The 17,043-nt window shown below is 38.5% G+C and overlaps 1 protein-coding gene across 2 annotated transcripts; it reads left to right on the plus strand.

Moving 5' to 3' along the window:
• Positions 1–724: 724 nt before the first annotated feature.
• Positions 725–12,264, plus strand: PTP4A1 (protein tyrosine phosphatase 4A1). 2 transcript variants are annotated; one of them, XM_033099786.1, is made up of 6 exons: positions 725–1,395; positions 5,058–5,604; positions 6,782–6,874; positions 7,189–7,319; positions 8,279–8,353; positions 9,045–12,264. In XM_033099786.1, the coding sequence occupies exons 2-6, from the start codon at positions 5,500–5,502 to the stop codon at positions 9,160–9,162; spliced, it is 522 nt and encodes a 173-aa protein (XP_032955677.1). In that variant the 5' UTR covers positions 725–1,395; positions 5,058–5,499; the 3' UTR covers positions 9,163–12,264. The 2 variants fall into 2 exon arrangements, with proteins under 2 accessions (XP_032955677.1, XP_032955688.1); XM_033099797.1 differs by having other exon boundaries at positions 1,106–1,395; positions 5,061–5,604.
• Positions 12,265–17,043: the final 4,779 nt, after the last annotated feature.

Below are 17,043 nucleotides of genomic sequence, written 5' to 3' on the forward strand. Positions count from 1 at the left end.
TGAGAATACAATTTGATCCCTAAAGCCCTCTCCAATCTACTGCTCAGTGAAAACAACAAACAAAAGGCTTCAGTGTTAGAAAACCAAGTTCTTCAAAGCAGGTAAAAGTCCTGTTTACTCCTTCCAGAAAGCTGAAGAGAAAGGGTTTTCAGATTATAAACGAGAATTGCCCTTGTGTAGTACAGAACAATTGGGATAAGGCTCTACTTCTTAAAGGCCTAAATTGTAAAGACAGTGGGACAACAGGACTGAAAATGAACAAAAAGAAAAGCTTTAGCTTTGACGCAGGAGAATTACATCAGACCTTGACAAAACTGGAGTCTTAATTTTTAAAATGCTTCCTTTACGAACCTTTCATTATCTGCGACAACACATCAAGTGAACAGCACTACAAAGGATACATGTGATTTCGAAATACCACAATTGAGCCAACTGCATTTGCCAGCGTATGTGGCATTGGAGACGTCACCTAAAAAAAAAAAAGACTGTGGCCAGAAAAGGGCTTTATCTGCATCACAAGATACTCTCCCTGACTAATATAACTTTGTGAAGATAATTTTCTCTCTGCTTGAAAGTGTCCCCCAGTGACAAGTATTCACCTAGTCCGAGCCTAGGGCCGTGGCTCTAAAGGTGTTGAGTCACCGGGTAGAGCGGTCATGCGACATTATACTTTGATGACGTTGATCGTAGGGGCTCAGGTGCCAAGGTAAACCGCTGGCAAAGATGACTGTGGTTATGACTTAAGGTAGAAGCAAGCAGAGCCGGGACTGAGACACGGTTCCAGTCCTAGAAGGGTTGCATTGTAAGTTTGAGGCAAACTTCAAGCCTCCCATGTAACGTTTTAATGATAAGAACCAGGGTTTGCGGCGCTATTCCTCCCACTCCACGGATCGGAATCTTCTCTGGTTCCCATCCCTTCCCCACCCCAGACTTTGTCCTCCAGAGTCCCTTCGAAGCCACTTCCCTCCCCCGCCCAGGAGCACTTCGCCATTCATCAACCGGTTCACACCGGCAGCGGCCGCCGCGCGGTGACGTCCGCGGGGGGCGGACTTCCGCCCCCGCTCCTCGGCGCCCAGCCCGGGGCCCCCGGCCGCGATTGGTAGCCAGGGCTTCGCACGTCTCGCCGGCTATAAAAGGGCGGGTTTGTGACGCAAGGCCGCCTCGGCGCGCGCATTGGTTCTGTGGACTGCGGGTCGACTTGGCTACGCGCTCTCCTCCGAGCCGCTCACTGCATGGTAGAGTCTGGTGCCCCCGCCGCCGTCTGCAAAGCCGCCGCCGCCCCGCCACGACCACCTCCACCCCCTGCCCTGCAGCCGCCGCCACCGCCTGTGTCGCCGCCGCCTCCGGACCGGCTGTATGATTAGGCCACAATCTTCAATGAGTAAACATATTCCTGTGAGTATCCGTCGTACCGCCGCCTCGAGCTGGGGCTCCACGACCGGCCTCGCGTCCCCGCTGTCGCCTTTGTTCAGAGCCCGGCGTCCGCTCCCCGCCGCCCCGGCCCAGTTCTGGTGGGTCCCAGGCAGGAGGGGACCGGGCTACGGCTCTGTAACCGGCCGGTGGCGGCTGACTGCGGGAGGCGGAGGCCGGGGACTGCGGGGGAGCGGTTGGCCGCGGAAGGCACCGGCTTCCTCGTCCCTGCCGAGCCTGGGGCAGCGGGGGCGGTGCGGCCGGGCCTGCGCGGCGGGCGGGGGAGGTTTCGCCCGCGCGGCGGGCCGGCAGGGGCGGCACAAAAGCCGCTTTGTGACCGCCGCCTCCGCCCTCGGCCCTGCAGTCTGGCGCGCCTGGTCCCGACCCGGCGGGCTCTGCGACATCCCGAGGCCCCTTTGTTTGGTCGAAAGAGAGCGGCTCGCCGGGGGAGCGGGGACGTGGCCCGGGGTGGGGCAAGAGCTGCGCGTGTCACTGCGGAGCCGGATACGGGGAGGGCGCGGCGGCGCTGGGGTCGCCGCGAGACCCGGGCCGGCGTGGGGTAGGCGCGTCTGGTAACGGTCTCGGCCGAGAGCTCTCGGAGCTCGGGACCGGCGCGGGACAGGAGCCCGGTGCAGTCAACTTTGTGCCCCGCGGCCGGGACCGGCGCCTCAGACAAAATGGCCCCGGCGTCCGCGCCTGACTGGAGGCGCGGTGCGAACCCGTGATTGCGGCGCGGAGAGGGGGTGCCGCGGGCGGACCCCGTGTGCGCCGCGTGCGCCGAGCGGCGGGGCCTCGGAGGGGCTGTTCACCAAGTGCAGCTGTACCGGGCCTGGGGCGGAACTGCTAGGTGAGGTCGCTGACCGCCTGGCCCGCCCTGCTCCCTGAGTCTCCACCTGGTAATTCGAGCTGTTCCGGATTTAACGCCCCACTTTGGGCTCTGGATAATGGGAACAAGTCGAGTCTTGTCCTTTCCCTGGGGCGAGACGGTCGAGAAAGGGCCTTGGAAACTTCCAGGGCTACTGTTGCGCTGAAACGCAGGAGTCCTCGGCCGGCCCCAGCGCGCATTTTCCCTGCCAATCTTGGAATGGCCCTGGATGGCGCCTTTTAATTGGTGCTATTTAGAACTGTTCCTGAAATCCGTGGTGTAACGTGTTGTTGCCTTCTGTTGGCTTCTGGCAACAGAAGCCAACCAGAGCCAGAATTCTAAGGCTTATATTCTGTCCCTGTGGAAGTCTCGACCATTCCAAAAGTATTAAGTTGTTATTTGCGCTGTAGTTGGAACCGTCGACGTGATTGGGATCCAGATTCTGAGGCAATGCTTCCTGTTGCCCTTTTTGTATGAATTTTGTTACGATGGCAGTAATAAATCAGTTGAAAACCAGAAAGCTAGATCATTCCCAAGAGTAAGCAGCATTTTACACATGCTTTATTCTAGATGCATTACCTAAAATATAAGTAGATGTGGGACAAACTCTCCAACCGTTTTACAAAACAGTTGTATAAATTAATTGCCTTCAATGCAGTCTGACAAATTGTCTTAAGCTTCTGCACAGAAATTGCTCTCCCCCCACCCCCGTGTATATTACTGTGATTATGTGCAATTTACAAATGGGAGGGGAAAGTTCCTTGGTATTCCCAAACTTCCCATCTTAGTTTTTCCTGTAGCAAAGAAATTGGGAAGGGGAGAAAGGTCTGTCTTGGGCAGAACAGAAAGATGATATGTTACTGGTCAGTGCAGTTTTGGTAGAAGTCCCTCACCCCTACCCCCCAGCCGCTGGGTGGCTCCACTCAGTAAAAATAACCAGTTCACTAAGTGAATTATTTCTATATTGCTTTCTCTGCTTCCTGATAAAATTACTAACATGAAAGGATATGGCCACAGTCAGCTGTAACAGGAATTTTAGCTGTTAAATATGGAAATAGTGGTGTGAAATACTGTCTCAGAAATAGTCTTACAATTGCAAAATGATAGTACCTGGCAATCAGAGTACTGAGATAAGTCATTGCCCTTAACAGCTTTACAAATGATTTCTTTAATTCAAGGTGTGTTATGGAAAAGGTGCAAGAATGCACTTTTTATTCTAATGAAGTAATATTTAGGATTTGAGGTGAGATATAATTGAAATTATTTCCCGGTTACTGCAGTCTCTATACACTGTAATAGAGTGAAGTCCTTAATCTAATCACTAATTTTTTAACCTAGCTAGCAAGTAGGTGAAGTAATAACTTCCCAAGGCTCATTTGAACAAATTTGGAATAATGAAAGTTGTGTTACAAGAGGACCTTTTGATTCCTGAGACTAGTTCCATTGTTTTGACAGAAAAACGAACTGGGTTTTTTACTTGATATTTTCTGTGATCTGCTAGATTTCCATGTGGATTATTACTCAATATCGGGAAGTTCTAGAAACTAATTAGCATGATTAGTCTATTTAAAGGTGTAATATGAAAATAGCAGATAGTTTGAATTTAATGGTAAGCCTTTTAAATGCTTAAATTTAAGAATAGAAACCTAATGGAAAGTTTTATAAAATTTTATTTGGTAATTTACCCATGAGAATACATATAATGTGTTTGGGGCAGTGGCTGGCACTTGGTGCTCTTGTTAACCTATTAATATTTCTTAGTCCTCTCTTTATTCCTAAGTACACAAGTTTCTTATGAACTAGTTGGTAGAAGATTAACATCGATGCTTTTTGTGTACATATTCTGAAAATAACCAGTAATTAATCATTTAATCTTTGATGTAGACATAAAATTCATTTAGTTCTTTAAGGAAACTTGGATAAAATGTAAATACGTATTTATTGATTGATAGTAGTTACCTTGCTTTTGAGACCTATGAAAGAAATGCAGGGTAATTTCTACCACACAACACCTCCCTCTACCCTTGGAATTAGATTCAGTTTTAGGCTGGATCAGTGAAATTTTGGTTTTAAAATACAAGAATATTGAAATTATGAATAGCTTTTATAGTTATAAATGGGATTTTTTTGTATTTATAAACATACATCCTTATAATACTTCACATAACAAGCTGGTTAACTTCCAGAGACTTAAATGAGGAAAAACTATTAAAAGGGAATGATAAATTAATTGGTTGTTAAGGATCAGATAAGATAATGTATATGGAAGCATTTTGAAAACCCGTTTTTTTTTCAAGAATACATTAGAGAAGTAAATTATGCTAAGACTAACAGCTTCAAAGTTTTCATAAAGTTTGTAATAAATGTAAAAATATTTTATTAGTTGGGAACTCAATATAGAAAGCTGTACATAAAGTTTATAACAGTAATGTAAAGCAAAGAACCAACTATTAAAAGGACTGATAAATAGAAGAATATAAGGGATATTGATCAAATGTAACAGTGGTATTCTTTGAGGGATCTTTGTATTAGATGAGTAATTTCAATTTAAAGTAATCTATTTGTGAGTGCTTGTTTTATGCATATTGATTTAATCTTTAATCATCCTTGTATTTTTGGTGTTCAAGTAAAAGTTGAAAGGTGGCTTGGGCCCAAATTTGGAAAGATAGTTGTGTAGTTGTATACTTAAATACTGTAGTAGCATAACATATTCCTTTTGAATTGGAAAACAACTTTTCTCTCTCTCTCTCTCTCTCTCTCTCTCTTTTTTTTTTTTTAACAGCAGTTCTGTGGTGTTCTTGGTCACACATTTATGGAGTTTCTGAAGGGCAGTGGAGATTACTGCCAGGCACAGCACGACCTCTATGCAGACAAGTGAACTGTAGAAATTCATTACTACTCCACCAAGAAGCCCCCATAAGAGTGGTTAACCTGGACACCGAAGTGTTGAATTGAAAACTGCAGAGCATTTTACAAGAGTTCTGACCTGGATGGGGTAAACCTCAGTGCACTTCCTTTTTATTGCCTCAGTATTACTGGATTGAAGAATTGCTGCTTCTTGTTAGGAGGTTCATTTCATTTCCCATTACTCCCAACTTCATACTCAAAGCACTGAGAATTTCAAGTGGAGTATATTGAAGTAGACTAAGTTTCTTTGCATCATTTCTGTATTCAATTTTTAAATTCTTTCATAACCCTATTGAGTGTTTTTTAACTAAATTAACATGGCTCGAATGAACCGCCCAGCTCCTGTGGAAGTCACATACAAGAACATGAGATTTCTTATTACACACAATCCAACCAATGCGACCTTAAACAAATTTATAGAGGTAAGGTTTGAAACTTTTCATTGTCTTAAACTGATTGCAGTTTAATAGTGGGGCTTTTTTTTGTCTAACAAAATATTTTGGAAAATCCTGAGAGGGTGTGTCTGCCGTTCCAATTCTCAGAAACCAAATATCAGTGTCTTTAGGTTAAAGGTAATTTTGTTTTATATATTTCAAGAAGCACATGTACTTGAGTTAGTTTGGATTTATAAGTTAATATCTAGTTCTTTGTATCTCAAAGTTTGCTTAATTTTATGATATGTGGACAATATAACAGTATCGCTCTTGATTATACAAAATTTATAGGACAAAGGCTGCCACTTACAGATTGTTCATATATAAGCTTAGCCTAATACCATAAACCAAAATTAGTTTATGTCTTGGACCCCATTTGATGGGTAGAATCCAATTTTCAGTTACTAATTCTCTTTCCTGGTGGTTGCTAGATAGCCAAAACTATCTTACTACCTACCTCTTGTGATTATAAGGAAGGAATACAATGCTGAATAATTTATTTGGACATATAAACAATTTATTTTATGTGTGCAGATGCTCAGAAACAACAAATAGGCCTTGCAGAGCATAGAAATACTTTGACAATCTATATACTTTCTATATGCCAGAAGATAAAAAGTAATAACTTTTTATTACATAATATGTTTAGTAATAACGTATTACGAATCTTTCCTGTGGGTTTTTCCTGCTCTATTTTTGGAATTTTAGTCTTTGAATATACTTTTAAGTCTCTTAATTACACACTGTGTACTGCAAATGAGCGAAAAGGAGTTCATATAAGGAGTAAAGTCATGTTACTTATGAATGATTCCTTTGGTTCTGTTTACCTTTGTCTTTGAATTGTTCTGATCCTCTTTGGTTAGTGCTTCATTTCCAACTAAGCCAGTGTTACCATGACTAAACAACTTCAGCATACGAAGAGTTGTGGAATTTTTTTTAAACTTCTAATTTATTAAAATGTAATGTTTAACTTTCCCTTTTATGCTATTTTAGTTATTTAAAACATGAGTTCACTTCCTTGTTAAATATACGTAGGTTATACCATTCATTCCATAATTTTTTGTTAACCAGCAATACCTGCTGGAGAAATGATCAAAGTGACATGGTGGCAATAGTGGCATGGCATAAAGACCACTGAATATTTTTTAATGTATGTTTTTTCCAGGAACTTAAGAAGTATGGCGTTACCACAATAGTAAGAGTATGTGAAGCAACTTACGACACTACTCTTGTGGAGAAAGAAGGCATCCATGTTCTTGTAAGTATTTAATAGTTCTATGTGTTTATAATACTGGGATACAAAAGTTTATTCAAATAAACCATCAACTTCAAAAAGCATAATTTTTTAATTTGTTGCAAAATTAATGCAGTATCTTAATTTCAAAATAAGCAGAAGTTTGAACTGAAGATCTTTGTAAAGATACAGCATTTTTGTGCATTTCATTAACAGAGTTTCACAAAACATCTTTAAACATGTTAAAATGCATTTGATAATATTTTGGTGTTAGAAATTTAGAAGTATTAGTGTCGTATTTATAAAATATAAAATGCTTAAATATTCTTTTGACTTAGGATTGGCCTTTTGATGATGGTGCACCACCATCCAGTCAGATTGTTGATGACTGGTTAAGTCTTGTAAAAATTAAATTCCGTGAAGAACCTGGTTGTTGCATTGCTGTTCATTGTGTTGCAGGCCTTGGAAGGTAAGAGAATTTCTTAAATAGTTGATGGTAATGATCTTAATTCTAGTAAAAACTTGATACTGACTCTAGTGAAGGAAGACTCAGATATCTCTTCATGAATCAATTTGTTAGGTTACTTAATGAACTAAATTAAAAAGTAGGTGATTATAACAGAATAATGTATTTCCAGTACAGCTGGAACTAACGTGCTATAGCTATGATTTACATTTGTCTCTGTGGACAAAATTACTTGTAGAACTAATTGTGTGTGCTGGGTTATATCCATGGTATTGGAATTATTGTCTAAGCTTATTGGAGAAAAAGATTGTGAATTGTCTCTTAAGGTAGTATGTATTGCAATACATTTGAAAGGGTCCTTGATTCTGGAGGTTCTGATTTCAGTAGGAACTCATTACCCAGTAGTGCCAAAATATGCATGTCCAGATTTGTAAATCACTACTACCGCCCTCCACCTCCACTGTAAAAAAGAAAGTCCTACTCTGATGAAGGGTAAAACGAAAATCAGTGGGGGAGTTAGCATACAACTGTGTCAAAATAAAAATTTCCAGAAGGTCTTTAGAAAAGAAGTTCACGACATTTAAAAACATCTTTTTTTTTCTTTTTTAGTTGGAAGTATTTTTCACTGCTTAGAATTCAGGGAAAATTGTCTGCATTTATCAAGGTGTACCCTGTCTCCTAAATATTTTCAAGATTACCTTCCAATAATACAAATTTTAACTTCTAGACTGACTTGTAATAGTCAAGGGCATAGTTCATGTTTGGTTCTAGATAAAATGTGAGTTTGATATGAACATACCGGTACTTTATTTTTGTTTTTTAATGTAAAGTCAACATTTTTACTACACGTATTACGTAGGAAGTATAGTAAATAATAGTACTTCTGTATTGGGGAGTGTTAGAACTGTTGAATTTTCCAGGATTTGATTTTGAAAAAAATGATTTATCAAAATTCTTAACAGAGCTCCAGTGCTTGTTGCTCTAGCATTAATTGAAGGTGGAATGAAATACGAAGATGCAGTGCAGTTCATAAGGCAGTAAGTATATAATGAATTTTTTTCTTTTGCTTATTGAATGTCAGTGAGTTTAATTACATTGCTATGAAAGAAATTTTTTTCCAACAGCCAATCTGATCATTTTTAGGGTAGTATTAAAACCAGGAAATAAAGATTTTACCTCCTTTTTTTGCATTCCATGTAGCTGTTCATATTAGATATGTTCATATTAGTCCAATAATATTTTTAATTGTTTTACTTTAAATTCTTGATTGAATATGTTGCTTTTTTCATTTTTATTGGGGGTATAGTTAATATACGGTAAAATGCACAGGTCTCAAATGTAGATGAGTTGACAATAACAGCCAAATCAACCAACACAGTACAATGTAGAATATTGTGATCACTCCCTGAAGTACCCTCATGGCCTTTGTAGTCATCTTCCCTCCCACCAAAGGCAATCTTTCTGACCTCTATTACTATAAATTAGTTTTGTCCTTTCTTGCACTAAATATAAATGGATTCATAAATTTTGACTTGTAACTACTCAAAAGATTTGAAAAATTGACTACCCTTTTTCCATTTACATATGTATGCATGTCCATATTTCTGTATTAAATCACAGTAATAAGATAAATTGGTACAAGAGAGGAGATAATTTCCTATAACACAGTAAACTTTATTATAGAGGAATGTTGCTTTAATTCTTTTATCTTTTGTTTTTTCCTTCCAGAAAGCGGCGTGGAGCTTTTAACAGCAAGCAACTTTTGTATTTAGAGAAGTATCGTCCTAAAATGCGGCTGCGCTTCAAAGACTCCAATGGTCATAGAAACAACTGTTGCGTTCAATAAAACTGGAGTGCCTGGTGCCTTGGAAGTGGAACTTGAGACAGGACCTAATTTGTCATGCATCTTAGCCAAAATCTTGGCTTGATGAATAAGTCTAAGGAAGCTTCCATATGTAGGAGTATTGAAAAGCAGTTTTACCCGGCCACAAGCTTGACAGAATTGCAGCCTCTATGTTTGGGTTACGATCAACCTGTTTTGACACTTAGCAAAAGATTCTTGCTGTTCAGCATTTAAAACGTGCTTATCATTTGTAACAATTGACTTTTCCCAAAATTATGCAGTATTGAGTTATGTCTTTAAATCTATTCCCATGCCAGAATCTTATCATATATAAGAAATTTAGAAAAGATTAGGTGCCAAAATATCCCGCACAATACTTGTATATTTTTGGTATCATACAGAACTAAAATCCCAGGAACTATGAATACTCTGGACCTTATGTGATTTAGCCCTTCAGTCATTTCAAACATAGAAAGTAGGATCTATAGTTATTTGCCTGCTCACTTTATGTTTACATCTCCCATATTCATACAAGTATTTTTTCATTTTTATTTTGGATTTTTATACCAAGTCTTACAGTGATTATTTAATGTCTTTCTATAAATCTCATTTTGTGCTGTTAAGGAAAGCCTCCATTTTGAAAATCTACATTGTACAGAAGCACATGTCTTTAATGTCTCCAGACAAAAAAGCCTTACAGTTAATTTTATGTTTGCACTTGGGGTGCAACTTACAGGGAGGGCCTGAAAAAAGAATGGGAGGGGGGCTCTTAAGTATTTTTAGTAAAATGTTGCCTTTGTCTTGTGCAGAACACGTAGAATATGCTCTTTAATTTAGTAAATATTTTTTTAAAAGGTAGAGATGCTTTTGTTGTAGCTAAAACAATTGTTAATCATAAAAATTCTTGTAATTTTTTTCATACTTAATCTGAAGTTGTTTACCAACTTATTTTTGTTTGAAGTGTGATTTTTTTTTCCTGTTTCCAACCTCTTGCAAAAAAAAATGGGTTTCTGCCAATGAATTGAGCAGACATCTAATATTTTATATGCCTTTTGAGCTGTGTAACTTAATATTTGGATACTTGATAATTTGTTTTATTATGTAATTGATAAAATGGTGATGTGTATTAATGTTAGTTCAACCATATATTTATACCGTCTGGGAATGTGTGGTTATAGTTCTGTGGGAGAAATAATTTGTCAGTGTTCACCAGCTTGTAAAAATCTAGTGCGAGAGCTTAAACATCTAAATAAATAATGAAATGCATTTATCATCATTGACATTGTTTTGCTTAAAGTTAACTTATTTTGTAGAAAACAGTAAGATTGAATTGCGTTTTGCTTAGTGCCATTTGAAGTGTGTTTTTTTAAAAAAAACAAACGAATTAAAATGAAGTTGGCGTTTTAGTAAGCTCCTTAAAGACACAATTTGTTAGGGTCGCGAGAACTGTTCACTATTTTAAAGTATTTATCATTATAACCTTTGCTTTTTAAAGGTTTAGATAATTTTGAACCAATGTATACTATTGTGTAATAAGGGAGGTCCTTGATTTGAAGCTCAGTTCCACCAGTTAATAACTGGTTTGGGGCAACTTCTGAGCCTCAGTTTTCTCATTTGCAAATTAATAATTACATGCCTTTATAGGTTTTTGAATTAATTTGAAAATAATCTGAAGTAATTTCCTTTGCATAACTCATGTTAATATAAAAGGGACTTAAATCAGATGACCTTGTCTGATTTTTTTTTAATAGCAGTTAAAACTGAATAAAAAATCAAAACTTGAGTAAACTATACCTTGTGCTGTAAAGAATTTGTTTCCATCTCTTCATGGCAGTTTAGCACTTAGTCCACTCTTGAAACTTAGAGCTGGGGCAAAAGGAACAAGAGGGGCCTCTGGGGGCCCTTGGTTCTTAAATCTTAGATATTTTATGATTGGGGCTAAGTTATTTAACCTGGCTATATTTTTGTTGTTTTTAGTACCAGCCTACTCTTGAGAAGATATTTGTGTAATTGATTACTAAATAATAATTTCTATTGTCACATAGGCCATAAAACAGCATTTGTGTTTATAGAGAGGAGATGCCATCATGATTAATGAAACATACTCCGTTTTAAACAGTTTGCAGAGTTGAATTGTATATATGGTGCTAAAAATCAATTTATAAACCTTGTTTTGTACAGTATACAATATAAGATTTGCTTTCTATCCAAATATTTTCTGTCTTGTAAATATGACTCATTATAAATACACATAATATATCCTGGGAGATTCCTTACATCTAATTAGAATTAAAGTAAAAATATGAGTTGAGGTCTTTTATACAGGAAGTTACCAGATGGGTTCTAAAATTTGGTTACTTGGCTTTGGATAATTTCCTTCAATATGATGATGTAAATAATGACTAGCTGATAAGGCTTATCTATAGGAACCATGTTGCTGACATGTAAGTAATGTGATTACTGAAGCATAACGAGAAAATGAAATTTTTTAGTTAAAAGAAAAACCTACATATGAGTGCTACTGGCTGTTTTGCAGCACACTGCAACCTTCATTTATTCCCCTAATGCCCCCTTTTTCTAGGACAGTGCTGTTTTATACCCACACTTTCACACAAATGCATGTCTAGAAGTATCCTAGCCTAGGCATTCAGTGCCATCTGGTCACAGAGCACTTCAAAAGGATATTGTCCCCTAACTTGACTTAAGAATTTCAGTCTCTGGGGTCTGTCTTAAAATGCCATTCTGTTAATCAGAAATACAACCATTCGCTAGGCATTTAAGAATATGGTAGAGAATATAAAAGATGGTGTCACCAGATTTTGGTCACCAGTGAGTACTAAGTAACCCAGTCCTTGCTTGCCATAAATTGAGAATGCTTTCTATTGAAGTTTTACGCAGTATAATTTCAAAGGGAAGTGGAAACGTAACAAATTTCTTTTACATGAACACAAAGTACAGTTTTGAAAAAATACGTTTGCTGTACATGTTTATACTATACATATTCCTTGATTCCTGAATGAACGTGTGTGTATATATGCCATATATATATATGCCTCCTTACACCTCAATTGAAATTAAAGACTGATTTTAAAGTGTTCGACACAATGTTTCTGCATTATGTTTGGGGTAACTAGCCTAAGCAGAATCTTGGAAGGAAAATACATATTTGCCTTCAATTAATTAAACCAGTTCTATGCATTGTTAGGAATTGTGTATACAATTATACATTCATTGTTATAAATTGTGTATACAATTACACAGTGTATAATTTGATGTATATTGCCAGACTAAACAATTGAGTAATACAGCTATCATGATAGCTACCATTTATTAAGAGTAGTATTGTCAGGTAGGTTTCATAATTTGATTACCTGACAATTATTAGTTACACCAGTTTTATATAATCACTTAAGGGATTTGAGCCTCTAGTTTGATGACCAGCCGATAAGTGGTAGAACCCAGGGATTTAAACCTGTGTGACTATCGACTACACACAGCTATGACTATGTCTGACCATTTTTTAAGTAACCAGTTAAAGGTTTTATATGAGTTCAGCTCCACGTACGTAACTCGCACTCATTTTCTTGAAAACCTGTTCATAACATGATTTTATAAATGTATTTAGATTGAATCCTTTTCTGTGTTTGCAGAAGAACCTTTTTGAAGTTAAATCAGGATAGGCTAACAGCCTACAGAAATAACCAACTTGAAAGTAACTTAGATTTATTTCTCACTTAAACTTCATACCCATCAAAGGACCCACACCGATGTACTCTTCTGGAACAGTGCTAGTTATAGCGAAAGGTAAAAAGGCTTTGGAGTGTCTCACAATTAAGATCTTGATTAAGAAATCATAACACTTCTGTTCAACTCAGAGCTAGTCACATAACCACCTAGCATAGGAAATGCAATCCTATCATTTGCTAATAAGCCAGCAATATACAGCATTAGTAACTACCACATCAGAGTTTATAAAGTGGATTTGTTTTTTAAAGAGTATATCCACAGCAACATCCCACATGACTGAAATACCAAGCATAAGGGAATAAAGTTTCCAAACAACCAAAATAGACGGGAAGTTTAGGCACGAAAGTGTGCTTATTAGGGAATCATAGGCGCTTATTTAAGCACATGTTAGTCTTAATTTAGATATAACCAGCTAGATTTTAGTTTTGGTAATTTGATTTCCTGCCAGACTGCAGGTGGTAAATAAAGTGCAGAGCACCGGAGAGAAGCACATGGGTAAGACAGGAGTATACTTGTCAACCTGACATTGAGAGACTTGGGTTATGAAACTAAACTGAGTTCAAAAAGCACAGCCATTTGGGTCATGTCAATGCTATGACTAAACAGCCTTAGGCTTATATATCTCAGTCGGACTTAAGTCGTCATTGTTTGACAGCACTGAACAATTACAGATATTTATAATGATTACCCATAGCCATCAAGACTATAAACCATTAAATTTGGCTTTGTTTATTTTAAGGTAAGGAATATTATAACCCAATGTGTTCAAGGGATGTTCTTAGATACATTTTTAGAAAAATGGTGCCATGAATAAGTTTGGCAAACACTAAAGTTAGACATCATTTACTGCTACATTATTTAGAGCCTTTAATATGCTAATGTGAATTTTTAATCTTTCCAAGAAGGCAATATAATATTGGACCATCGTATAAATCAGCGTCCCAGAAGGAAACGGTACTCTCACAGCGGGTAATTGAGAAACATTCAATAGAGGGAAACCAACAAGGGAGGATGCAGTATACTGTTACCATCTCCAGACCTAAAGATGCAAAGGGGAACAGCTAACAGAACTGGAGAGAACCGCTAAATGGTGAGAACGGCCTCACAGAAGCTTACTGTGATCATATGAGGAAGACAGCCAGTGAACTAGTGGCAGTCTAGCAGGAGGGAGGCAAAGGAGACCCAGGAATAAATACCTAGTCTCATTTCCCATTCCCTCGAATTTCCTGCTGGTCTCTTTCCTCTCAGCCCTCCCCTTGAGCCACACCCAAGAGGACGGTAGAGGGCAAAGGAACCTGTACAACTGTGGATCCCTTTTTTTCGCAGGTGATTGGGACTAATATTTTGCACAACACACTTGGGGAAAACTTGACAATATCCATTTATAAAGCTATCCAAACCGATACACACAAACACTTTTTAAAAGTGACAATGGAAGAATTTACAGTAATAGGAAACAACTCATTAAATTTCAATTTAATGAATCAAGGTTGATTTGTGGGGCAATGGAGTATAGTTTCTCCAATGAAATGGTAAGATAAACAACATAATATCCATTACACTTTTGATAACAGAGTTGGTCATTTTTGCAAAAATTTTACAGGGATTTAATTTTTCCAAAGACCTTTATTAACCAGTTATTCAGATGATTATGGCACCCATGTAAATTTTCATTTTTTCTATTTTCAATTGATTTAACTGTCAGATACTTGTCTAATAATACTTCTGTTGTGGTTTGAACAATTGTCTAAATTCACTATTAGTGACTTCATACAACTGAAACTTAAATTTTTCAGTTGCATATTATTTGCATTGATTGACTACCAAAATGGGCAAGACGGGCAAGAAAATGACTAACAAATGGGTTTGAATGTAATACATGCTAAACTCATTTTATGAGTGGATGTTCATTAATTAAGAGGCTGTACATTTGCTTCCCTAGAACTTAATTTACATAAGGACTCAAATAAAGACTGTACAGCTAAAAGGAGCCCCTGGTCTGAAGAAATAAGCGACAGAGTTCAGCTCCCATTTGATCTAATGGGTCCTGAATAGGTGTGACTCACTATTTCATTTTATTGTCTGTGTTCATTTAAAACGTGCTCACACTAGCAGACTACCGGTAATACTGTTAGTAAGATGATGCCACAGAACTTCACCGATAACTTCTATTTTTTTGTCCACTGAAGAATCCAACCTGAGGGAAGCAACTCATCGGTTGGTTTCTCCAGTTCTCATAATGCAAACTCTATAACATAATAGCTCTAACTAGGCTTGCTCCCAGTGTCAACATATATAAATACCTATTTCCTTTGCAAGGAACAGTGTTTTAGGGAAATCTCTACTAGTGTATTTTCCTAATCGGAATTCAATCATAAGGAAACAGCCCTGTAAAATACTTTGTTCTGTTTTCACTAGTTAATATTACATATATAATATATGTATATTATATATATATATATTATATACACATATACAAACACACACAAGATGTGATCAAACAATATGGTGAACGTTTAAATAAAAATTTATTACAGTAAAAGACACATTGCCATTAGACACATTCCCCCTTGCTTCGAACACATTTATCGTTCTTGCCACTTTCTGAAGCAGTTCTGGAAGTCCTCTTTTGTGAGTGTCTTTAGTTGTGCTGTCATGGCTGCCTCCATGTCCTGAATGGATTCAAAACCTTTACCTTTCATTTTTGGGGAAGAACCAGAAGTGGCACGGTGCCAGATCCGGTGAATAAGGTGGATGAGAATACACTGTAATGTTTTTATTTTGACAGAAATTGCCGTACCAGAAGCAATGTGTGACATGGAGCGTTGCCATGATGGAGGATGAAGTAAAGACATTAGAGCCACTGGCCACTAATATAACTGCTGTGGCTACGCTAGCAGAAAAATGGGGGCTAGCAAGAAAATGGTGGCTGAGCTAGCAAGAGCGGATTGCAGTTGTCATGGTGGATTGCAGCTAGCAAGTGAGGTTGGTTGGCAGAGAGAAGTGGTTGCAGATAGTGTGGCTCCTTCCTCCTGTGTCTCCAACCCAGCCACCAGCGAGAATATAGTATGACTCCCCTAACTATGGCTCCGTGGGTGTTCCTTTTTGGCCTCACATATCCTGCATTCTTATGTGGGGAGCAGGACCAGAGACCCCACCCCGCCTGACGCCCTGCATGACAATTTGTTACAAACATTGCTTAGAAATTCATCCCAAGAGAAAAAAAAATCTTTATTTGGTGACTTACTTTATTGAAGTCCTCACTACTCTCAGTTTGCTGCAGCATGTTTCTCAGAACTTTTCAGTTTTTGGAATGTTAAAGGCAGCTTGCTTCACTTACTGATTTTCACTCGCCTAAAAGAACTAATGATTTTCCCCATGATATAAAAGGCATAGGAACAGTTTACAGAGATCTAGTTTACCAAACTAAATAACGCCCCACTCCTTTAAAAATCACACCTTTACAAAATTATTCTTCCCACTCAAATAGGTCTTCTTATTTGAAATACAGAAGAATAAATTCCCAAACCCAATAGAAAGTATCATAATTTATTTTTCTAGCCCTTTCAATATATTATTTCTTTTACTTCTTTCCACAGTTTCCTTATGTTTTTTAGGTTACTCCCAAAATAAGTGTTATTCCTTTCTCTGTGTGGGGACAGAGTCCCAGAGAGCAGTTTCCAGGCTCTCAACCTCATGTGAAAAGGTGCTGGCTCAGATAGTAGATTGCCATCAGCTGTGACTAGTTGGCCATCAGCTATTACCAGTTAGCCATTATACCCTAATATAACTGCCATGGGTGGCTAAGCTAGCAAGGGCAGATTGCAGTTAGCAAGAGGGGTTGGTTGGTTGGTTGGTTGGCAGATAAGCGGACCGCCGATTGCAGCTAGCAAGTGTTAATTGGTTGGCAGAGAAGCGGGCGGCAGACTGTGGATTGTGTGGCTCTTGTTTCCTGTGTCTCCAACCCAGCCGCTGGCGAGAATATAGTGGTATGACTCCCCTAACTATTGGCTCTGTTGGTGTTCCTTTTTGGCCTCACCATATCCTGCGTTCTTGTGAGGGGAGCAGGACTAGAGTCCCTGCATGACACTCTGAGTTATAACTTATTTTAATTTTTGAAAGAAAATAATAAAAGAA

The sequence above is a fragment of the Rhinolophus ferrumequinum genome, chromosome 3 (assembly GCF_004115265.2).
Source record: "Rhinolophus ferrumequinum isolate MPI-CBG mRhiFer1 chromosome 3, mRhiFer1_v1.p, whole genome shotgun sequence".
Taxonomy (NCBI): domain Eukaryota; kingdom Metazoa; phylum Chordata; class Mammalia; order Chiroptera; family Rhinolophidae; genus Rhinolophus; species Rhinolophus ferrumequinum.